General features: G+C 43.6%; 1 protein-coding gene across 20 annotated transcripts in view; it reads left to right on the top strand.

Moving 5' to 3' along the window:
* The window catches only part of CAMTA1 (calmodulin binding transcription activator 1), a 982,737-nt gene that overhangs the window by 99,841 nt on the left and 857,690 nt on the right, over nucleotides 1-25,206 (top strand). The window contains exon 5 of one of the 20 annotated variants that reach the window (XR_004670222.3): nucleotides 2,173-2,238. The exons of 16 other annotated variants lie outside the window; for them this stretch is intronic. Coding sequence is in view for 1 of the 4 variants with exons in the window: in XM_034954569.2 (XP_034810460.1) it covers nucleotides 2,173-2,244 (72 nt within the window). In the remaining 3 variants the exon portion in view is untranslated. Of the gene's footprint in view, nucleotides 1-12; nucleotides 150-759; nucleotides 867-2,172; nucleotides 2,721-25,206 lie in introns of those variants that run through there. 3 more of the 20 variants (XR_008622217.1, XR_010109310.1, XM_034954569.2) reach the window with 3 other exon arrangements.

Below are 25,206 nucleotides of genomic sequence, written 5' to 3'. Positions count from 1 at the left end.
TCATTCCTTCAGAAATTTGCTGCTGAAACTTAAACTTTAACCAGCATAACCAGCGTAGCCTTAACCAGGGCAGGTATTTGGTCTGCAGTAGGCAAGCCTTTGCCCCCATCCCTCGTCTTCAGGCTGCAGAGTCCACATGCATGCCATTGCTCTGGTGGGTTCTTTTTCTGGTCATTTGGACTTGTCTCTACTAATAAAGTATTCATTAACTTGAAACTCCTACCTCTGAATGTAGATGCAGGTGAAAGCAGAGAAATACCAAACCCATCCCTTCCTGATCAAGTGCAACATGCCCCACCCAGCTGCATCTCACCTGCTGCCTCCCCTCCCCTCCCCTGATGTGTGGACACTCTGTCCGTTCCTACTTGCTGTTCCCTTCTCTGCACGAGTCCTTCCCCTGGAGGGCAGCCCGCATGCCACTCCTCCCATGCACCTTTTCTTGGGAACTGTGTTCAGTACAGCCTGTCCTTTGGTTCACTCTTACCCTGGGCACTGCTTCCCATGTCCTGTGCGGGCCCTTGCCATAGCATATTGTGATTTATCTCTGTTGGTGTCTTTACTCCACTCAAGTGGGAGCTCCTTGGGCAAGGGTGCTGGTCCTCCCTTATTTTTGTTTTCCTTGAGCCCACCATCTGCACGTGGTTATGGGTGGATGGATGGGGGAAGTGACAGTGGGGTAACATACCTTCAAGCCCAAAATGTAAACTTAATAAGTGTTTTGGAGGAAGAGAAGAATAAATACTGTTTTTGTTTATACAGGTCTTAAAATTTTGGTAGCAGAAAGCAAATGTGCAAAGAGCAATGGAAAACAAGTCAGAAGCTGCTGTCTGATTCCAGAGGAACTCGTATTTTATGTAAAAAAAAATGTAATTGACATTTGATTGCCTTGAAATCTTCAATTTGTTGTGCTGATATCTTAAGTAACTAATTATTTAGTTGAATAACTACTAGGGAAATAGGCCATAAATGTCACTCGTGCTTTCCTTGTAGGAAGCCCACAGCTCTTCTCGCAGCATGCTCTTTTCAGTACCTGCTCTAGGTACTTGTGACTTGTGAAAGTCACTGGCCTCTGCGCATTGGGCACAGGCCTGAAGGCGATGTTTTACTCACATTTTGTCCACTGGAATTAAACAGCTGTGCTGATATTCAGTTGATTTGAGGTTTGTTTGGAAATCGGTCCCAAATTTGGGAAGCAAATGAGACAGAACCCTCCACACCCCACCACATGCTTCCAGCTCATCCCATGAAAACTCATGAGCACAGTGTGGAGTGTTTTATCTACAGCCACTCCCTTTTTGACCCTTCCCCCAAAATAGTGAGGGAGAGAAATGAAAGAACAGATCTGGGGCTTGCCTTCAGCTTCACTGTGCATTTTTGGTCATTTTGGTCATTTTAGAAGTCATCTTTCACTTGTTAGGATGTTACATTAATTAGGAGATGCTAGTCGTTTTGTTCATGGAAACCAGAGTATCCCTTTGAAGTATTATATTCTTCTAATCTATGAAACTGGCCCAGGAAGTAACAATGGGAAGTGCTGGAAATGGAATTTAAGAAGTCCACCTTCTTAGTCCTGTGCTTAAGCAGAGAGTCTCTAGCAGGGAGCCTCTGCAAGCATTGTGTTCTGTTGTATCAATATGTACTTAGATATGTTAATCTGAATTAGGGAGTTGATTGTACATAATGACTCCCCTGGGTTGCTATGTTAGAAGAAAACCCAAAACTTAAGTAGTTTGCTGAATATGCATAGTAAGTAAAAAAATTCTTCCAAAATTAGTGTTAATTGAATCTGAGCCTTGATCTTCTTTGAACCTTTAATTTTTTATTTGATCTTTTAAAAAAGTTTTGTGGCCTCTTAAAGATAAAACCTACAACCCAATAAAAGTCATGCTGTAACGATTGCAAAAAGACCATTGTATGAGACCCAGTTTTGGATTATCATAGGCGAAGAAGTCAGACATATATGGTTGTATGTACATGTGTATAGTATGTGGGTGGGGGTAGATACATACCTGTTCATCTGTATACGTATGTGTGTGTTTAATATATACTTTAGTTTGCCTTTACCCAGATGTCTCCTTCTCTCTCTGCCTCTGGAAATGGGGCAAATTTTCTTCAGTTAAAAACAGAAATAGAAGCGACGGTTTTGACCCATTTTACACCTATTTATTTCAGGCTCTCACCACACACTTGTTCATGGGCGCAGCAAAGAAGAGGGATCCACAGAGCTGGAGCCGTGAGGGCTGACACATTGGAATGAAAGCTGGCAGAATTCGTAGGGAGAGCTTTCCCATCCTGCCAGCCCCATGTCTGGCTTTAAGACAGTTCTATTAGTGAATTAACTGTTCTCAAAACCCCAAATTAATTTGAACCGAATGTTACTAAAAATGAAATAGAATAAAGTGACCTACTCTTGCCTCATCCGGAGTTATTACGAAGGAGCTCCGCAGCCTGACTGAGCTCTGGAGAGCAGGGCTCTGTGCACACGCCTCCTGGTCCAGAGGCCTCCGTGACCATCCATGATGCCACTCTGTCCCCTCAGCAAGCTGCCTTTTTCTTCCTAGCACCTGCCCCAGCGGTGGTATGTTTTCCAGTCAGTTACCACCTGTCTCATCAGAATGGAAGCTCCATGAGAGCAGGGCCTTTGTCTTGTCCCCGTGTATCTCCAGTGCATAGGACAGTGCTGACACAGTGCAGAGTCTAAATAAACGCTGTTGAACGAATGTGTGGGTCACTTGCGTCGCATCCTTTCTGAATGTTTTTCCTTTAACTTGCCATTTATAAATACCTTTTCCAATGATAAAGCAGTGAAAGTTTGGAAAGAAGCATAAAGCTTTTGTTGTGATTGAAGTAACTGGAAGCCTAGTTCAGGGTGCTGTGAGAAGCTGGAGCATATCAGGACTTCGGAATTATGAATTACACACTTACTATATGTGACGGTATCGGTGCCTCCTGAAGAAGTAGAAGACAGAGATGCATAGAAACATGAGTCATGTCTCTGGAATACTGTAATATCGACATCTAGTGAGAGTCTAGAAAGAAACATGGAGAAATAAAAGGGAGGCAGGAAACAGGCAAATACTTAGTGGTTTTCAACTATTTAAGATAAATTTTGGCATCGAGTAAACAAGATAAATCAAAATATTTTCTAGATCAAGTAGGCATTAACAAAGATATAGAGGAAACTTGGAGGCAATTACTTAGATAATACTAACAGAAGTACTTTTGTTCCAGATACCTCCACAAATGCCATGGTTACCCCGTCTTTATTCGTTGTGTGTTGGCATAGGCCAGAATACCAATATTGTTCTTAAAAACCTTTGAGGAAGTTTTTCTTTTTTTCTTTTTTTTTTTTAAGCAAAGAACAGAAACAAAACCAAGGAGACAGTATCCTGTGATGTAGGCTGTTACCTCAAGGTGAGTTTATTTGTAGCACTAACTTGTAACGAATTGTTTAAAGAACTGAAACTTCTTTTTAGGTGTAGCTTATTTGTCAGATTTTGTTCATTTCAGTGTAAACTTCAGTTATTTATTACACACTGAGGGAAATCAACTAAAATCAGGAAAACCAATGTCCAATTGAACTTGAGTTTTATTTTGCATAGAGAAGTAACCAATATTTCTGATCAAACCATTAAAGCTGTTTCAGTTCCTTTTAAATAAAAGCAAAGGCTAAATTTTTTACATACCACAAAGCAAAATAAAACAAAAAAACCTTTGGTCATGATGCATTTTTTATTCAACTGATTGCTGAATTATTTTGATTATATAATCTTACACTCTTATGAAAGTATAACAAGTATGAATTCTGGGGTGAAGAAATAAATGTAGAAAGCAGTTAATGAGGCAGAACTCACAAATCTGTATTTATAGTTTCATGGCAAATAAATCATAAGCAGAGGATACAGATGTAAAGAAAAATTCTTGATTGCATTCAAGAAATGCAAGGTCGAACTAACTTTTTACTAAAATTGAATTGTATCGCCGCTCAGAGGGATGTGGGGAGTAAAGTAAGTGGGATGTGCTTAGAACAGCAAGCTAGGCCGCAGTGCACACTCGTCAGTGTCTGCTGCTTGTCTTACGAGGATTCTAGCACAGAAGATTAAATCATGTTTTAATCATGCTTAATAAACGGTACTGTAGTTTTATTATGGTTGATGTCCACTTGTAATTCAATGAAGAGTGGCTTTTTAAAGCAAAGGAGAAATCAGCATGTTTTTCTTGGCGCTCTTATATTGTGTGTGTGTAGAAGATGCTGGGATGGGTTATCCATACGACAACCCCTGTGACCAGAGATGCAGGAGCACATGCATCACTCTTAGTTTTATTTTATTTATTTTATATGTTATTTTCATAAATCTGAAGGTTTGATCAGCTTACTGTTTTTAGTATATTCTGCTGCTGCATGTGTGTACCTTTAAGTTTTGTAGAATTAAATTGAAAATTTTGACCAGCAAATGCTTAAAGCCACTGTCAAAATTACATAGTTAGCACTTCATTGATTTGAAGGCTAGTTTTCATTCAGCATTCCTGCAGTTTGTGTGTGACCTGATTTTAAAGAGCAGTTCCATGAGTTAGTGCCCTCTGGTGGCACACGGAGGACGTCAGGCAGAGAGGGACTCTGACCCAGGAGCCTTCCGGAGGCTCTGCTGAAGAGAAGCCAGTTTATGACTGGCCCTGTAATTTCATATTTTTTCATGTGTTCAGTGCTTGTCAGTTTCCTACTCCATTAAGCCATGGCCCTGGCATTGACTCAGTACCAGCTTTATAGCAAGTCTTCAGCAGCTTAGGTTGTGAGGGAATTTCCAGGTGGACTTGATATAAGAAGGGATTACCAATGTTGAGATTTCCCATGAGGAACCAGGACATCCATTTTTGGATGCATCTCTTAGCTCCTTTTGAAGAGCAGACCATGTCACTTCCTGGGTTAAGGAAGGAAGGCTCCCCGATGGCCTTTGAGTGACTGACTGGCACAGCTTGGGGTGGGCCTTCAGTGGGTTAGTCTTTGATAGGCCTTTGTTTCCCATTTTGGTCTTCCCTGGAGGGCAGCCCATCTTGCCCACTTAGGCTCTTGGGCAGTTTTCTTTTTTTTTTGTTAAGGTGAAGTCTCACTCTATTGCCCAGGCTGGAGGGAGTGCAGTGGTATGATCACAGCTTATTGCAGCCTTGACCTCCTGAGCTCAAGTGATCCTCCTGCCTTAGCCTCCTGAGTAGCTAGGACCACAGGTGGGGGCCACCATGCCCAGCTGATTTCTTAATTTTTCTGTGGAGTCGAGGTCTTGCTATTTGGCCCAGGCTGGTCTTGGAACTCCTGGCCTCAAGCAGTTTTCCTGCTTTCCTCCCCAAATGCTAGGATTATAGGTGATGAGCCACCCTGCCCAGCCTGCTTGGCCAGATTCTGTACTCTTTAGGCAGACTAAAAACTGAATCCTGTCATCACTCTGAAAAGTTGTGGGACCTCAAGAAAGTCACTCTTTCATGAGTTTCTTTAGCTGTGAAATAGTCACAGATTCTAAGCTGTCTTTTGAACCTGTGTCAAGAGAGAGTTGTGAGGTTGATGTGAGATGATGTGTCTGAGAGTCCTGACACATTGACCTATGCAGACTGCTGCTAAAGACATTTCTCTTTCCTTCCTCAAAGGCAAGCCTCCCCACCTTGATTAGAAGGTCATTAAAAAGGAACTTCATTTGACAATAATCCCATATTTATAACGAAGTTGCTAAGATAGTTCGGAGTGCCCATAGATCCCTTACCTGGTTTCTTGTGCAATCCCCACTTTTATACTGTTGAGTTTCCCTGATGAGTTTTCATATATATAATCTCTGTGAACTTGGATCAAATTTGGCTTAAATGCCTATTTACCACTTTGCTGAGACAGAAATGTTTGCGCTGAGTCCCTGAATTCCATTGTAGATGTGTTGCCATTTGCTTCCAAACCATCCTTCTGGTTTTACCTTGCCCTGTGTCTGTGGTCACTTGACATTAGAATAGCCTTCTGTGATCTTCCGGGATCTTAACACCTAAATATTTTCCCTGCTTGTACAGCTAATGAGTTGTGCAGCCTAAGGAAACATGGGGTAGTCAGTTTTCATCAGTATTTCAACTAGGCATTTTTGCCATCTCATAGCTACTTCTCAAGCAATTACAATTTAAGTCAAGGTAGTAGCACCTGCATCTTCAAAAAACAAAACAAAAAGTTTTTTATCTTCAGAAATAAGGAAAGAAGCTTATTAGACTTCCCAATAGAAAGTCCACCAGCCAATTTTAATACATAAATAATCTATGATTAGCATTAGTATATGAAAAAAATAGTAGCAGCTCAGATTTTATGTACTTCTGCAGTTTAAGAAAGTGATGCCACAGACAACATCTCCATTTGGTTTCTTAGCAACCCTGAAAGACCAGCAAGGAGAGCTTCGTCCCTCCTTTTTCATGAACCTGAATGTTGTAAGGGAGGCCAAGGAGTGGCCTGGTGAGACTGCACAGCCAGAGTTAGAGCCCAGGTCCACGTGAGTCATTGTACAGACACATCCTGAGCACCAGCCCACACACTTCTGCCATCAGGAGGCTTTGAAACTGCTGTGGTTCCCCTCTTAAAATGGCTAACCTCTACTTCAGCAACCTTATTTATGCATTCATATACATAATCATTCTTTAAAGTCTAGTAGACAATTTTCACATTTTGTTTCAGCCCAGATCTTTACTAAATTTTGTGAGATTAGCATTGTTGGGCTTGAATTAACCAAACCTTGCCATACTGTGCCTTCAGAAATCCCAGATTGGGCAAGTTGTGAGTTCATCTCATCCCCTTCCTGACGTTGACACTACCAACACCATCAGCAGGCTCTGGGATAACTGCGTCCCCCTCTGAGAGGCTACATCTTGTTTGCGATCTGTGGGTTACATATTGTGCTAGAGATAAACCTTGACAATAGAGACGTGTGACATATTTTTTACAAGAGTCACTGAGATATTTGAATGAGAAGATGATGTAGTTTGAAAAAGTGATAAATGGGCCAGGTTCTTGAGAAACTAGCAGAATGTCTTATTGAAACCTTGGGATCCAATCTGAAAACAGAAATGAGTCTTCCAAGCAAATTTTTTTCTTTTCTTTTTTTTTTTTTTTGCAAATGTGGTGGGGGTAGATGCTTTTATATAAATTCTATACCTGTTTCTGTGGTATAAAAATCAAATTTTGTCCTCTTATGCCTCGGTTGGTTGGTTTCATTTTCAACTAGGTCTCCGTTTCTAACAGCATCTCAGGTAACTTTTCTGAAAAATGTGGGTTCAGAGGAGCTCACGTGCTGGTGGCTGTAGTGGCAGCTAGTTCTAGACTATGAGATCTCAGTGACCACTTTGGTGGGTGTTTTGTTTTAAGTCAACAATAGAGGTGAATCTGTATTACAAAGTAAAATGTATGAGTAGATAGGTTTTCATGTTTTGAAGTTTTTTATCTTCAGAAATAAGGAAACAGCCTCATTAAAGAACTGTTAAAAAAAAAAAAAAAAGCTGTGGCCAGGCGCGGTGGCTCACGCCTGTAATCCCAGCACTTTTGGGAGGCCGAGGCGGGCGGATCACGAGGTCAGGAGTTCGAGACCAGCCTGGCCAACATGGTGAAGCCCTCGTCTCTACTAAAAATGCAAAAAATTAGCCGGGCATGGTGGCGTGCCTGTAATCCCAGCTACTCAGGAGGCTGAGGCAGGAGGTGGAGGTTGCAGTCAGCTGAGATCGCGTCATTGCACTCCAGCCTGGGCGACAGAGCAAGACTCCATCTCGAGGAAAAAAAGAAAAGAAGAAAAAAAAAGCTGTTTGTCTGTTCTAGCCTGGCACCTATGAGTTCTGGAGCAGCACCCAAAGCCAGTTCCTGCTGGCTTTCCTAGGAGCCTCCTTGGCGTGGGTGGGCGAGCTGCTCCCTTGCAGCAGTTTCAGATGTCACTTGAGAAAAATATTTGTTGTTGTTTGGTTGCCCTCTTCAGTTGTGATGCTTTTAGGAAGTTAGGAAACAGATGAGACAGTCTGGCTGGAATAAGAGGGTGGGTAACCACTGATCTGAGATCATCCCTGTTGATTAGGTTTGCAGAATTCTAAATGGAGATTGTAGCTTCACATGCACACTGAGGGGGTTGTGCATTTTCATAGGCTTATGTTCCATCGGGGTTCTGCATGATCTTGGAAGAGAGAGACTAGGTGTGGTTCTTGGCTCTGTTGGCTGGTGGGTTTAGCTGTGGATCACTTAAGAGACCCATAATCCTTGCTTTTGTACCGTTCTGTATTCCGTTTGTCAGGCTGCGAGGGAAGGGGGTTTGTGTTAATTTGTATCTTACTGACCCTGACTGGAAAAGAGATTAAGATTTTGGTTGTATAATTTACATAAATGACCAAAAATATCAAGCCCACTCCTCACACAGGTGACCCAGGCATCCAAATATTTACTCCAGTGATTAGTGTCTTTCAGCCGTAGATGGGCACTTCTTTCCTTTCCTTTCTCCTCTCTCTTTTCTTTACCCACCAGATAGATTCACACTGAAAGATAAAACAGGCTGTGGGATTTAAATGCTGAAAATGAAGATTGATGCTTTCAGGTGCCTTGTGGCAAGCACAATTAAGTGAACGGAGAACTGGGGCAATTGTTTATTTGAAGGTTGGTGTGACATATGAATGAACTTATTTTTTCAGTACCCACCCACCTACCCGGAACTGAAATAGGCATTTGGAGTAGGTTTTGCATTTTAAGTTCAATTTTAAGAACCAGCCATTCACTGTGAAAGCGAAGTTGCTGGGAAGTTTGTTTTAAGGATGATGCCACCCTCTATTTCTGTGAACCCAGTAAAAATAGCATGGAATAAAATTTAATTATGCTATACTGAATATTTCATGTGGAATTAAGGGGCAAAAGCTGCCTTTAAAAAGCATTAGGTTTGGAAAGAATAAAGGCTTTGTAGGTTCTTTGGAAGATACTATAATTAAAAGATTTGCTCAAATGTATTTTTCCCTTTTTGAAGAATTTAAAGAAATCCATCCCTCCCTTCCTAAATTGATTACCTCTCAAGCGTCAGCCCTTCTTGGCAGTAAATACGGTGAAGCTGCCGCTGTGCTGATTTGACGGCTTCTTTCTGTTAAATGTAAAATAGTTTTTTAATCTTCTGATTTAGATGTTTAATAGAAAGTAAATGTTTGACTTGCTTTGGTTTCTGCTGAACCTGTATTTAAATCCACACAAACAGTTTGAATAAAGTGAAAACATCACTGGACTAGCTATTTTAAACATTTCAGGATATAAGAATGCTAAATGGGGGTTCCTTTTAAAAATAGAAATGGCGGCTTGCATTTACATAATTACTGCTAGCTAGCACAACATTTTAAATGGTGACAAACTCAGGGTAGAAAAAGTATCTGTTTTAAAAGCCTGGTAAAAGGAAGCAGAAAATGCTCTGTGAGCAGCTGCTTCAGATGGAGGGTCTTTGCAAAGTCAGGAGACCAAGACTTTTCAGTAGGGAGGGCGAGGTCAAGGGAGGAGGCAAGAGGTAGCTCAGGCAAACTTCTTACAGGCCCTGAGCCTGTGCGTGGGCCTGAACTCACCCACCTTTCATTTTGAAGCATGATTGTCTAAGTGTTAACACTTAAATCTGCCTTGGTGTCTGTCTGGACAGGGTGCAGTGTTCTCTGTCTGCTGTTAAAAGGTGTGAGGTGAGGGTTGAAGTTCAAAGTTGGTGAAAGAGCATGGAAGAATATTTATGAACACGAAGGCTGAGATTCACTTAACACAAACTCATCAGTAGTTCAAGCCAGAATCTCAGGCCTGTCCTTGATTCTGCCCTTTTTTCCCCATCCCAGACACCCATCTTTCTCCTTCCAAAATACATCCATCTTTGCACATCTCTGCTAGTACCACCCTAGTCCAAGCTACCTTCTTTTCTTTGCCTGGAGATATGTCACATTTTCCTGTGTGGACTTCATGTCTCCAGTTTGCTCCCCTTGGAATAGATTCCCCATGCACTAGCCAGGGCAATCTATGAAGAATGTAAATAGGATTCGCTCACTAGCTTAAACCCTACAGTGACTTTCTATCCATTTGGAGTCCGGTCAGCATGAATAATCTGGCCTCTGCCTCTCCATTTCCTACCAGGTGCCTCTTCCCTCTAAGCACCCTTCCCATACGGGGAATCTATCAAACATGATTCTTTTTTGCATTCGCTGTTTTCTCTACCTAAAATTATTTCCTCTCCTCCCCGTCTTTGTTTGCTGGCTCCTTTGTGTCATTCAGGGCTCACCTCAAATGTTATATCCTCAGAGAGACCCTCCCCCGATAGCCTGATAACAAGTGATAGTCCCCTGTCACTCTGTCATGTGGCAGTGTGGTTTTTTCGTAGCATTTATTACTGTCTAAAATTGTCTCTTCTTTTTCTTCTTTTTGTCCTCAGCTCTTCCCCATCCTACTAGCTCTTTTAGGGCAGGGGGCCCTGTCTATCTCCTTTTCAGCTATGTTCTGAGTAGTTAGATGTACCTGCAAGTGCCTAGGTATCCATTGATTAAATCAGTGCAGGAGCGGAACCCTGCAGATCACTAATGCCCAAGGAGAGCTCCCACTTGGTGGAACTAGCTGCCTAGAAGCTGCTCCTCAAATTCTTGCCCACATTTTTTTTGAACCGTTTGGGAAAAAGCTGCTCTAAATTTTGCCTTTTAGGGTTGAAAATTGAAATTTGGGGATTCACAGAATGCTTGTACTTAAACAGAATCAGCCTGTGTCCCTAGAAGGACATGAAATTCCCCTAGTTCACCCCAAATGAGATGAAAATATAATTTCCTAGCATTCTTGGTCCATAGTAGGAGTTCACCAGTGGCGATCTGCCTCTGTGTCCTTCCTGGGGCAGTGGGATGGCACTGCTTGCCTTTGCTGAAGACTGAATTTGAATTCCCTCAGATCCAGCCTTCGGAGCCAGATAGCATTTTCTGTGATTTCTCCTGTGGCATGTCTGGCCGGGATGCTTTCTGTGTTGAATGTTCATTTTGGGGTTAGGTAGCAAATCTGTTAAGATAGAGATATTTGCGGAAATCTAAACTTTGGTCAGCCACTTTTCGTTTCATTAGTTTTCCACCTGGCAACATCCAGGGGTTCAGGAGGAAAACATGGTTAATGGCTACTGATACCTAGGCAGTTGTGATTCTTTCCTTCCCTAAAGAAGCTGACGCAGAGGGTTCAATTAACAACTTCTGAGGAACCCTTTGCATCAGCTTCCTTAGGGAAGAAAAGAATCACGTTTCCAACTCACTGAGTCTCAAATGTATTATGCCACTCCAAGCTGTTTGTTGAAGTATTTACTTTGGTCTTGAATATACTCGTTGGGGACTGGATTGTAGAACTCAGGAGACCCATCTGCTTGGCAGAAGCTCCCCTGTGCAACTTTTCATTCTTGTTGCTGTCTTTATCAGGGCATTATTACAGTGATTGGGTTGTGCAAGGAGAAACAGTAACTTCCCAGTTAATTTATAGTGAAATGGACCTTTTTAGAACTGAGACCTAGAGATAAAGCCATGGAGCTGGAGGATTTCAGTTGCTTTTGAGCATCAATTCTTTAGACTAGTTTTAAGAGAACCTCTCCCTTCTCATGTTTGACCAGAGCTGAAGATGCCTCGACTCTGCCTGGTTCCCCACTTGCCTGAGTAGAGAACAGGTTCAGGTAGGAGGGAACAAACAGGTTGCGCACAGGCAGAGTCAGGAAAGGGCCTGGCCTGTTCAGGATCAAGATGTGTGAAATGAAGGTGGGAAGATGGGGGTGGAAAATGGGTTTTGACCAACATATGGATGGTCTTGTGTGCAAGAAGCATGTAAGCACAGCAGATTGTGTTCCCATGGTGACAAGCTGCTGAGCCACTGTGTGTTTAGGGTCAGTGTGGGGCGGGGAGTAGTGTTGGAAGTCCATGTCAGTCATTGGTTTCCTAGTTAGTGCAAACTCAATAAGCCTGTATTTACTGGAAGCCATTTTTCTCATAAGATTAACACTATGAGAAACCATCTACTGTATATACACCCCCAGATTGTATATCGCTTTTCTGATTTGACTTTTTGGCTGATTGCTTTTGAAGTTAATGTGGTTTAGTCAACTGAATGTTCTAAACATCTCCCTTTACCTACCTGGTCGGTACTCCTGGTGAGTTTTTGAAAGGCAGTGTCTTTCCCACAGAGATTAATTAGAAGTTAGTGTGTGCAGTACACTTGACCCTATGTTTGACACACATTCAGTATATGGTGGTGATTATTTAATTGTTTGAAAATGAAACAGGGCTCTCTGATGGAACCTGAAGAAGTGAGATTGGCACTTCTAGATGGATATATGGGTTGTGTTTAACTGCTTTGAATGTTAGTAAGGGAAAAGTATCCACTTACTATTGTTCATTTCTTTTTTCCCAGCCTTAAGAGCCAAAATGATTTTCTGCCCACAAACGTCTTGGTTTTCTTTTTCTAGCCTGTCTTTTCATGGCTAAGATATTTGCAGAAATTTCTGGCTAGCCACCAGTCCATAACTTTTTCTCTTCTTTGCAGACACTGTGTTTAGTGGTATCTGAAAAACCCTATGAATCCAAAGTTGTTTACCCTACGAAAGTTGAGATTCCAGTTCATTTGCTAACCTGCAGTTTCTTATTTCTTGTCTTGGTACTTCAGTTGGCTCATTAAATGTTTCTTAAAATTGGTTGAGGAGCTTAAATATTTGTTAAAATTGTAATGTGTCCTGATTTAGAGAAAACTAATTATTATGTACATCTTACTAGATCCATCTGTTGCCCATTCCTCAGATACAGTGATAGAAGGAGAGAGAAATTCTGGGCCGGGCACGGTGGCTCAAGCCTGTAATCTCAGCACTTTGGGAGGCCGAGGCAGGCAGATCACGAGGTCAGGAGATCGAGACCATCCTGGCTAACACGGTGAAACCCCGTCTCTACTAAAAATAGAAAAAATTAGCTGGGCATGGTGGCGGGTGCCTGTAGTCCCAGCTACTGGGGAGGCTGAGGCAGGAGAATTGTGTGAACCCAGGAGGCGGAGCTTGCAGTGAGCTGAGATCGCACCACTACACTCCAGCCTGGGTGACAGAGCAAGAGCCCATCTCCAAAAATAAACAAACAAACAAAAGGAGATAGAAATTCTGTCTCCAGGCAGATAAGTTATAGTTCATAGAGTGTGAGAGAATGGGCTCATAATGGAACAGTTATCCTGGGTGGAGTTGGTGCTTCGTGATGGTACAGATGCTTTCCAGGGATATGCTCAGGAAAGATACTGGAAAGAGATTTTCCTAAGTCTCATCTCAAATGAGCTTTGCTTTGCTTCAACTGGCCTAACTCAGCAGGCCCAGCTAGCCTGATTCCAAGAAGGACCTCCAGCCTCTCGTTGCCTAGCTGACCTCCAAACAGGTAGCTGGCCAACATGGGGCCCCCTGGTTTGTTTTATTTTGTTTGATTTTTTTTTCTTTAAATGGAATAGATGATCTAGACGTAGCACCAAGGTGCCCCTGTCTTCCATCACCTTCATGTACCTGAGTACCCACAAGCTCGCCTGTGGATCTGTAGGAAAACCAGGTAAGTCTCTAGGATCTGTGAGGTCATCTGTACCGTGGATGCTTCTTCAGGGTGGGGAGGGTTTGCTGCCATTGATAGCCCTGCACCATCACGGAAGCGTGCCCAGTCTGTTTCCCCATCTTTGATGCACTGTGGATGATAAATAATCATCACTGCTGTGTGATGGCTGAGAGGGATTCCAGCCAGTGTGTGCTAGGTTATAGTGTTTTCCTGATGGATGGAGCCTATTCTGGGAAGCAGCTTATTGTCTCACGTGAACAGCCTTTCTAAAATAAATGACTGCTTTCTTAATATTTTGAATCCTTTTCTTCAGCACATGTTTTGTTGCCGTGGTTTGAAAGCTTGCCAAATATATGCCTTTGCACAACTCCCTGTAGGGCTGGGTATACAATCAGACCAAACAGTGTGATTTAAGGTTGAGCATAATTGGGAATTCAGCAATCACTTGCCTTGCATTTGATGGAATGGCAGTGGAGTGCTTGAGAGTTACTTCGCTGTTAAAAAATTATATGTGTATAACACACACACACACACACGCACACACACACAGTTTCACTATCTCATAATAAAGTTGTACCTGAAACCACTGGGCAAAAATAACACTAGCATGATAAATAATTGCTTGATTTTTGTGATGGAGGCAGGAATTCAACAAATCATAGCAGTTGATACTGTAGATATGACTGAGGACTTAAGTTATATAAGGTTGTGGAATGGAAAAAAATCACGTGGTGGCAGCAATACATTTTAAACACAAGCCCTTGTCAAGTCCTTCATTGGTAGATCTGTTTCCTTGTTTCTGTGTACTTTAGTAATTGAGCCATAAACTTGGTGAACTTGGTGTTGCCTCTGTGTTATACAAGCGTCTTTGGATTTTACGTTGCCAACACTGTGCGTGTTTGTTGCTGTTGGATTGTCAGTTACCTATAATTGAGACCTTTTCGTGTGTCTCTTTGCTGGTGGGAAAAATGCTGTCAACAGCCCCACTCCCTGCAGCTCTTTGAAAAGTCACATGTGAAATCCAGAGTTTGTTTACCAGGCTGAAAGAGATCACTTTACCAGAAGCTTACAGTAAATATCCAGATGATAGAGCCTGGAGATACTAAACATATGCTGCTTCATTGCTTGGTACATTGGTAGTCGTCAGGCCTGCCACCAGCACTGCAGACTGCACAGGACACAGAGGTGGTGTGTGGAAGGGATAACTTTGAAACTGTGTGTAAGTTATCATAGCCACCAGAGTTTCTTGATGGTGGCCTCCCGTTCCCGTGCAATGAGACAGCCTCCTGTCATCCCTTGTAAGATGGTGTTAATCTGACAAGAAAGGGAAGTAAAAACTCTGAGGTCAGAATTCTTAAGTTTTTTTTTCTGGAATTTTGGACACTTTCTAATAATTGAAAAGCACCTGTCTTTTGGAGTTTTAGACAGTCAAATTAATCTAACTCCAGAATTTAGCCTTTATTTGCAAACAACATGATCATGAAAAAACCCATGGCATCTATATAAAAAAAAACCCAAGCACCTATGAGAATAAATGAATTCAGCAAGACAACAAGGTACAAGATCAATTGTATTTCTATATATTAACAACAAACAATTGGAAGAGGAAACTTAAATATCAGTACCATTTACAGTAGCTTCAAAAACTTCAGATACCTTAGAATAAAACTAAGAATATGTGTAAGACCTCTATGCCGAAAACCACAAAATATCTGTGAGAGAAATTAAGAGAAGATCTATATAAATGGAGGGCTATACCATGTATTGAAAGACTAAATAGTAAGATGTCTGTTTTCCCTAAATTGATTTATGAATTCCGTGCCATCCTACTCAAAATCTAGATAAACTAATTGCAAGGTTTTTATGGAAATGCAAAAGATCTAGAAAGACCAAAGCAGTTTTGAAAAAGAGCAAAGCTAGGAGATAGCCTGATTTCAAGACTTCCTGTAATGCTACAGTAATCAAGACAGTGTGGTATTGCAAAAAGATGGACATATAAATCAATGGAACCAAATAGGGAATCCAGAAACAGATCCACACATAGATGCTCAATTGGTTTTTGACAAAGGTGCAAAGGGAATTCAATGGAGAAAGGATAGTCTTTTCAACAGATTGTAATGGAACAACTGGACATTCATGTGCAAATAAAATGAACCTCAACCCATACCCCATACTGTATATAAAAATTAACTCAAAGTGGATCATAGACCTAAGTTTAAATCTATAAGCCTTCTGGAAGAAAACATGGGAGAAAGTTTTCATGACCTTGGGTTAGCAGTGATTTATTAAATATGGCACCAATTGTGCAATCCATAAGAGACAGAACATCAGACTTCCTAGAAATTAAAAAATCCTGTTCTTCAAAAGGTACTGTTTAGATAATGAAAAAACAAGCCACAGACTGGGAGGAACCTTTGTAAAACATACGTCTAATAAGGGATCCATAATGTATGAAGAACTTTAAAACCTCAAGAATATGAAAACAACCCAATTTAAAAATGGGCAAGAGAGTTCTCTAGACATCTTAGGATACACAGATGGCAACTAAGCACATGAAGAATGTTCAACAGCGTTATTCATCAGTGAAATGAAACTAAAAACCACAATGAGATGCTGGTACACAGTTACTAGGGTATCTTCCCAAAATAAAACCAAAAAGACCCTGGTAATACCAAGTGCTGGTGAACATGTAGAGAAACTGAAACTCTTGCCTGGTGTGGTGGCTCACACCTGTAATTTACCCAGCACTTTGGGAGGCCAAGGCAGGTGGATCACTTGAAGTCAGGAGTTCAAGACCAGCCTGGCCAACATGGTGAAACCCCGCCTCCACTAAAAGTACAAAAATTAGCCGGGCCTGGTGGTGGGCTCCTGTATTCCAGCTACTTGGGAGGCTGAGGCAGGAGAATAGTTTGAACCCATGAGTTGGAGGTTGCAGTGAGCAGAGATCACGCCACTGCACTTCAGCGCGAATGACAAGGTGAGACTGTCACACACACACACACACACACACACACACTAAAAAATAAAAACTCGTACTGGCTTGTAGGAATGCAGAATGCTACAGCCACTTTGGAAACAAGATTGACATTTTCTTATAAGTCTAAACTTAAGAATCTTACAAATCTGCATTTACAGCAAGACCCAGCAATCCCACTTCTAGGTATTTACCTAAGAGAATGAAAAGTTACGCACCTACAGGAATTTGTATGGGAACATTTACAGCAGCATTACTCATGATGTTCAAAAGCTGAAACAACCCAAATGTCATTCAACTGGCCAATGAATAAGCAACTTCATTGGAGTACTACTCACAGTGAAAAGGAACAAAGTGACACAACATGGACGAGTCTCGAATGCATTATGATTAGTGAGAAGAAGCCAGACTCAAAAGGCCACATACTGCCTGATTCTGTTTATGTGACCTTCTGGAAAAGCCAAAATTGTATGGGAAGAAAACATCAGTGGTTGCTGTGGACTGGGTTGCTGTGGGTGGGTCGGTTACAGAAGAGCACAAGGGAACTTTTTGAGGTAATGGAAATTTTCTTTATGGTGTTTGTGATTGTGGTTATGCAGCTCTGTTTGTTTGTCAGAATGTATGGACCTGTGCACTTTGAACAGGTAGTTCACAAAAGAAGTTATACACATGGCCAATAAGCATGTAGAAAGGTGTTCAACGTCAGGGAAATACAAGTTAAAACCACAGTGAGATGCCATCTATTATTAGAGTAGCTAAAATAAAAAAGACTTATCAACATGAAATGTTGGTGAGATTGTGGAACAACTGCAACTCTCAAACATTGCTGGTTGGTGTATGAAGTAGTCCAACCCCTTGGGAGACTTGATTGGCAGGTTTTCTTTCCTGAAATTAAACATACATGTACACCATATCCAACAGTTCCACTCTTAAGTATTTACTTTAGGAAAATGAAAATATATGTTCCCAAAAGAACTTATATAAGAATGTTCATATAAAGCCAAAAATAGAAACAGCCCAAATATCCATCAACTGAAGAATGAATAAATTATTACAGTGGAATACTGCTGAGTAATAAAAAAGAATGAACTACTGTTAACAACCCTATGGATGGAGCTGAAGAACAGAAGGACATACCCTATGAATGCATTTAGATAAAATCCAAGAACGGATGAGACCACTCTATGGTGATCAAAAGTGTTTTCTTAAGAGTAGGGAGGGGAATTAACCAGAAAGAGGCAAGGAAGGTTTTGGGTGGTGGAAGTGTAGGCTCACTCCCATTTTGGGTAGTGATTACGTGTTTATACACTTGTTAAAACTCATCCAACAGATGAAGATCTATACATTTTATTGTATGTTAATTATACCTTAATTAAAAATATATTTAAAACCCACTTTTACAGCTGTTTTATTGAATCCTAAGTTTATTTAGAACCATTTCTTCTGTTGGATCATCATTATGTGCATTTTGCATAACCCAAGTTTCTATGTGGTGCATCTTGTTGGCATTATCCAGTATTTTACTGAAGCACGAGGAAAGACTCAGCTTGTGATTGTGCTCTTGGACATGGCTCAGAGCTTCAGAATATCCAAGGAACAGGTGAGTAACCCATGTTTCTGACCCTGGGTCCTATAGGACCTGTCTTTATTTACCAGTTCACCATCTGTAGAACCTCAGTGTTACGAAGAAGTTGAAGACTTCCCATATGCCTAATCTTAAGGGGCAACTCCTTCCAGAAACTAATGTAGCTGGAATTCATCATTATGGATTGAGCTGGATGGGTGGGAAGGAAGGAACGGTGTGGACAAAGGATTGGAAGAGAGGCCCTTGCTCCAGTTTCCTGTGGACATCGCAGACCTTCTTTTTATCTGTACTCTCCATGGGCAGTGTCATCGTTGGGCAAGACTTTTATCATTACCACTCTGTTGACGATTCCCAAATTATCTACAGTTTATTCCTCTCGAGTTCAAACGACATATCCAGATATTTATTCTACCTTGCTCCCTCTACTCAGCAATGTGTTGCCATTCTCATTTTGTGTAAGTTTCTCCTGGCCCTTCCCTGGTACTATTTTCTCTCTCCATTTCCCTTCCCATTCTTTCCTTCACCACAGAAATTGTGCATCTGCCTCCTCATTCCATTCAATAGGCACTTCTCACGTTAGAATTCACTGAACACTCTTAGTTATTAAATCCCATGGCCTCTTTTCAGCCCTCATCCTTCCTGGCTTCTCTGTAGCATTTGTTGATGTTAGCTGTCCTTTTCTTGAAAGGAGACCTGTCTCTCCCTCAGCCCTGGGACACCGTCTTCCTGCCTCACCATCTGGTCCCTGCCCCTTTCAAGGGCACCCTCTGAGATGGCTCTCCTGAGCTTTATATTCTTGGCTCTCTTTTCTTTTACTAAGAGCTCTCTGGACTGTTTTCTGATTTAAATTTCTGTTTATCTGCCAATGACACCCACATCTATATCTTTAGGCTCTCCTCCCCTGAACTTTTTTTTCTTTTTCTTTTTCTTTTTCTTTTTTGATTTTTGAGACAGAGTCTTGCTCTATCGCCCCAGGCTGGAATGCAGTAGCATGAACAACATAGCTCACAGCAGCCTCAGCAGCCTCAAACTTCCAGGCTCAAGCAATCCTCCCACCTCAGCCACTCGATATCTGGAACTACAGACATGCGCCACCATGCCCAGCTAATTTTTTTTTTTTTTTTTTTTTTTAATTTTTGGCAGAGACGAGGTCTTGCTGTGTTGCCTAGACTGATCTCGAACTCCTGAGCTCAAGCGATCCTCCCGCCTCGGCCTTCCAAACTGCTGGGATTACAGGCGTGAGCCGCCACACCTGGCCTAAGCCTTTGTTTCGTATTGCACGCTGAACACTCCAACTCGCTGTGTGTCCAAAGCCAAACATTCTTTCTCCAACAGGTTATTTCTGTGGTTTGCTGTGTGTCCTGAGGCCAGTGGCCCACGCTTGCCACTCTGGGGTCCGCTCTGTTGCTGTGTGGCACTCCCTGGAGTCATGAATGAAGATCCATAAATTCTGCCTGTGAACTTCATGTTTTCTCCCATCTTCTCCATCTCCACTGCCCCAGCTTGGGCCCTCGTGAGTCCCTGAACTATTCCTGGGTCTCCTTGCCTTGTTCCTCCTCTTTTTTTTTTTTGAGACGGTGTTTTGTTCCTGTTGCCCAGGCTAGAGTGCAGTGGCGCAATCTTGGCTCACTGCAACCTCCACCTCCCGGGTTCAAGCAATTCTCCTGCCTCAGCCTCCTGAGTAGGTAGGATTATAGGTGTGCGCAACCACACCTGGCTAATTTTTGTGTTTTTAGTAGAGACAGGGTTTCACCATGTTGGCCAGGGCTGGTCTTGAACTCCTGACCTCAGGTGATCCACCTGCTTCGGCCTCCCAAAATATTGGGATTACAGGTGTGAGCCACTATGCCCGGCCTGCTCCTCCTTTCTTTACCATCCACCTCTGTCTTGCCCCACCCCTGCCACCAGCCCCGCTTCCCTCTCATAATAAAGCTTCAGCTCCTTAGAATGACAGTGGAACCCTTTGTCCATGCAGCCCCTTGGCCCTTCTGCACTTGGGTAAAGGCTTCACATTCAAGTTTCAGTTAAACTCTCCCTCCTCTCTGTATTGTCCGTGCCCCTGCCCCCTGCTTTGCGTTTGCATTGTGCTTTGTCTCTTATTAATAGTTCATGCAAGTATCTGTCCTCATACTTAGAGCTCTTTGGGTTAGTGCCTGCATCTCTTATTGCGTGTTCTGGGGCCAGATGCAGGGCCTCATATACAGAGTGTGCTCGGTGCAGGGTTGCCAGAGTGCAGAGTTGCTGCCTGTGGACCCTATGGGAAGTGCTGCTTCATCCTCCCTGGAGTGGCTCCTGCTGCTGGTTCTGTGCCTGCAGCTCCCACACACGCCTCTACTCCTTCAGATAGATGTCCTGAAGGGATGTGGAGCTGGTGTTGCCTGTGGGAACTCTGAGGCTCTGGCCACAGGAGCCCAGCACCTGCTTAGGATCGTGAGCCCTCCAAGTCACCCACGATCTTTTCTGACAAGCCAGGAGCGACTGCTGTTTTATCTGGAAGCTTTCCAGTGTGTGATGCTAAGAAGAGGGATTCCCTCTTTCGTGTCATGTCAAAATGTTCCTGGCAATTGATACTCCCAGGTCCTCCTCCTCCTGGCAAGATGAGGGAGGAGGGAGAAGAATGGGGAGAAACCCCCTGCCAAGGGGTGTCTCGGGAGATAGAGGTGCCAAATTTGTATAAAGGACTGTCTTCCCAATGCTGAGCCCAGTGCATTTGTTGTGACTAGGCTACTGATGCTAGCTACTTAGAGATGGCAGAAAAGGCTCTGCTTTTCCTTCCTCACTGTGGCAGGGCCGTGGGTAGTGGCCCTTCTCCCAGCCTTAAATCAACCAAAGAAGAGGCTCTATCCTAGACTGGCTCTACCCCACTGACACAGAAAATCAGGGTGGCGGCAGGTGCTGCAGGCAATGGCGGGAGATGTGCCAGGGACTTTGGCCATGGGAGCAATGGAGTTGGGCACTTTTAATTGATACCTTTAATAATTATTGTTCAAGCAACAGAAGGCAAAGTGGAATTGTTTCAAAGGCAAATTGGAGCAACAGGAGCTTGGAACTTGGCTCAGAAATGTGTGCCTACCTTCCCCACTCTGGCTGTTGTTCGAATATATTTTTCCTTTAAGTTTCCCTCCCCCTCATTTTCGAGTGCAGCAGTCTTTTCCCTAAAGGGAGTGAAAGAGGAAGGTGCTAAATGAAATATTCTCATGTAGTTATTATTTGCCTGGGGCCAGTTCAAGTTTCTAAAGTAAATCAAAATATGCATTTTAGCTAAGTTTAAAACCTTTCTGCCTTAGCCATGTGGGCAACTAAGGAGAAGCAGTTGTGACCCGCTGTAGAGGTGGGAGCTGTTGCCTCTCCCATCCCCCGCGTCCCAGCCCTGTGACATGGCCTTTGTTCTCTCGCAGGAACTCTTGGGTCTGAAGAGGAAATTGAGATCCATCTTCAGGATAGGCAGGCATCATTTAAGATCTCAGTATTTAAATATATGTGATTTGTCTGTTCTAATTGCTTTTCAGTTTTGTTTGCTTTCTAAAAATCCGGTGTGTGGTTTCTGCTGTGTCCTTGAGTTGGTAAAACAGTAAGAGTTATAGGATGTCCTGGAGGCCGAGCAGCATCATCAACATTCAGTGTTTGCTGAGTCGCCAGACATCTGGGCTCTGGGATGGATGGAGGGACATAGTCCCTGACCTCTAGGAACTTTGTTGTAAGGAGACATGGCAAAGGAACTTGCAGTCTCAGCAGCAGCTCTCCCGGCGCCCCCTCCTGCCCTCCCCCCGCTGTCCCGTATTTCTACGCAGGGTGCTTGCAGAGGTTTTCAAGTGTGAGTGGGTTGCTGCAGCTTGACTCAAGAACACTTCCCCAGCAGGGCATGCTCCTGGGGGAGTTTCAAATGAAGGCAACTGAGGAATTCTGGCTTGTCCAGACCGCCGCTCTATGACCTTCAGTGAGCCAGGCACCGTTCGGGGCTTCATGGGACTCCTGCTGAATGGTGAGCCGGTGGTCCCCTGGGTCCATAGTCTCTTCCCAGTAAGACTGAAGGTTCTGAGTCGAGCAGCAGGTACTGGGCCAGCCTGCCCAGGGTGTAAGGACGGCCACCCCTGGCCTGGGAGGAGTACCCTCAGCCACTCCAGAAGTAGCGTGGGCACGTGCCCCGTGACTGGCAGACCAGTCAGCCCTCGGTGGGGCCCTTCCTGTCCAGCCCTTCTGCTCCTGCCCCACCTGGGAGCCACTGTGGTCCTCAGACCTGGTGCAGTTCCAGCCTCTCCCGCCCCACTGTCATTCCTGCCTGCCCATCACAGTGCCCACAAAACCCAGAGGCCTCCCAGCCCTATTGCCGTGGTGGTCTGCCTTCCGGCTCCCTCGCCAGCCTCGTGGCCTCATGTCTTGTCACTTTTTCCTTGCCTACTGGAGCCAGGCTGGCCATTTTTTCTCCCTCAGACGTGCCAAGTAAGTTGCTGTCCCTTCTGCCTGGACCCCCAGACAGTGCCCACCCTGTGACTTGAGAAACCCTTGTTTGCTCATCACCCTTTATGAAGAAGACATCCCATCCCCTTCTGCCTGCATCATTTTCTTCCAGGCACTTAATGCTATCCGTCATCATCCCACGTCCTGTCCCCTCCAGGGTGCCAAGGCACACGCAGAGGGGCCGTTACTCCCCCTCACTCCCTTCACGCCTCTTGTGTCCAGCGGTGCCCACGGCAAGCAGGCTGACAGGCCAGGGTTCTTGCCTTGTTTCTCCACCATGCCCTCTGCTCTCAAGTTTATCTCCTGGCTCTGGAAATGCCGCCCGCTGCTCGCTGCAAGTGTGAAGCCAGAATATTCAGGAAGTATATTTAAAGTAAAAGTTGAGCATGCTTTCCCCAAGAAAAGGTTTTCATGTCAGTGAACTGGCAACACGATCACCTCCTGATGGTCTACTGTCAACTGGAGGCTCTTAGGAAAGTGGCTCTGTCATCTTCTCCAGGGTTTGGTGCAGCCCAGGTTCATAGTTATGGATTATAGTCCTTGTTCCTTTTCTTGGGGTAGAGAGTTAGGGAAATGGACATGAAAATTTTTAAAAATATGCTTGGTTCAACTTTGATAAAATACCCTTCATGAGACTCGGATTATGGCATTGTGAGCTCAACCCCAGAGCTAGGTAGGAGTCTTCGTGGAAGTGCTCCTGGCTTCGCCTCCCCTGCAGCTGCTCAGTGGGACAGCCTGTACCAGGGCCCCTGAATGTGCAGTTCTCCACCAGCAGGTGTTATTGACAAGTAAGTGTGCAATATTAATTTAGCCAGATGCTGGCATCTTCAGAATCACACATGAGTATTGAGAAGTCATGGCTGAAACTGCTCGATCAATTTAAATTTAATTTAAAAGCATCGAATCAAAGAATAACATGGCGAAGTACAATAATAACCACAAGCATCTGCATCATTTTATATCATAATCCTTTAAAAAAATTTTTTTTCCAATGGTGACAGGTAGGATTAAGCAGGCTGACTTGCTACATTCTCTTCTACTCCTCAAGAAAACAAGGATTTCCTGGCCTCTAAAAGAAAACTCAATTTATTTGTCTGCTTTGATCATCTGAAGTATTAGATGTGGACTGGAGAATCCTTGGGACTTTTAATAATTTAGATGAAAGGACACACAAAGTCACCTAATACTACTTAATAATACCTAGTACCTAATATTTGGATACAGTATTTCTGAATTACTTCCGAATACTTGTGAATTTCTAAGCAAAAGTATAGTTATTTCATTCTCAGGAACTCCCTAAAAATGACAAAGAAGTGCTTCTGGCGTCACGAGGGAGGTTGGAAGCAGGCACAATCTGGAAATTCAGAGCCAGAAAAGGCCCATCTCCAGCAGGGGAACAGTTCTCAGGTTGGGGCGGGGGGCCTCTACCCTGCAGTGGGCTCTACAGCAGACCCTTGGGCTGGCAGACACAGCAGGCGGTAGAGCTGTGCCTCACAGGGGTTTGGCTGTGTGGGATTGGCGCAGCTCATGGGGCGTGGAGGGCTCTGGTCTCCTAAGGGGCCTCTGCCTGCCTGTGAGTTTGCAATGAGGGACTAACTGGAGCAGGTGACCCACAGGAGGTGGCCTGGGTACATTCAGCTCTGTCCTGGACTGATTCTGTGACCTTGAGGATGAGCCAGATACAGTTAATCTGTGTGCACAAAAAGACTTGGGGAAAAGACTCCTGATTGAACTTCCTGGGTCTCCCGGTTTTCAGGCTCAGCTCTAAGCAAGGATAGTGGTGACTTTTGGCTTTGGCCCCTCTGGTGTTAAGCTGAAGCCAAGGAAGTTTTCCTGCCTCTGCATGTACTTCGGCTGGTTGCCCCAAGGGTGGCCCAGCCTGTATGGAACTCTCTGGAGCAGCTAACCTGGTGCAGGTCACCAATCCTGAAAATAATTTGGCCTTTCTCGCAATGTGCCATTGTGGAATTTGCAGCAATCCTTGTTTGCTTTTGGCTTTATCTATATATTGACTAGGTGTTTGGGTCCAGGCCAAGCCACTTGCTGTCCTCTTGGAGTTGACATGCTAAGGCACTAGTACCCATTATAGGGCCCAGGTGGCTGCCCAGCAATGCAAGGGGCACTTTGTTTATTGTTCTCCTGCTGGGTCATAATTAAGGTTCACTATTCAGATGATTCCAAAGCCTTCATGGGCTTGATCTAGGTGACCTGCTGGGTTGAAAGGAGAAGCTGTAGTCTCAAAACACCAGTATGGCAACTGTTTTTTTCTTCTTTTTACCCCAGTTTTCTTCCAGCTTCTGCATATGCACAGAGTCACCTGGGTGGCCCCGAACTTCTTTTTAGCCAGGCTGGAACGTAACTTTGCAGGGTTCATTCCCTCTACTGAAATGTTTTTGCTACATTGGAGGCTCAGCTCATTTTTTGAGGGGAGCAGGGTGGGGAGGGAAATGCTGGTCTTGTTTCTTGAAAGGAAAATGCTAATGTAACTTGACTTAGGCCTGAGCTGTTGGAAAGCGGGTCTCTGCATACCTTGAGTCCCTCCAACATGTCACTATCTGGGAAGGTCATTGTGTCCTTGCAGTCCATCTTGTGCCTTTTCTGTTTATAGAGCGCAGCAAACAGG

The sequence above is a fragment of the Pan paniscus genome, chromosome 1, assembly GCF_029289425.2.
Source record: "Pan paniscus chromosome 1, NHGRI_mPanPan1-v2.0_pri, whole genome shotgun sequence".
NCBI classification, from domain to species: domain Eukaryota; kingdom Metazoa; phylum Chordata; class Mammalia; order Primates; family Hominidae; genus Pan; species Pan paniscus.
The sequence above is the reverse complement of the archived record's forward strand: the minus strand, read 5'-3'. Positions and strand labels throughout refer to the sequence as shown.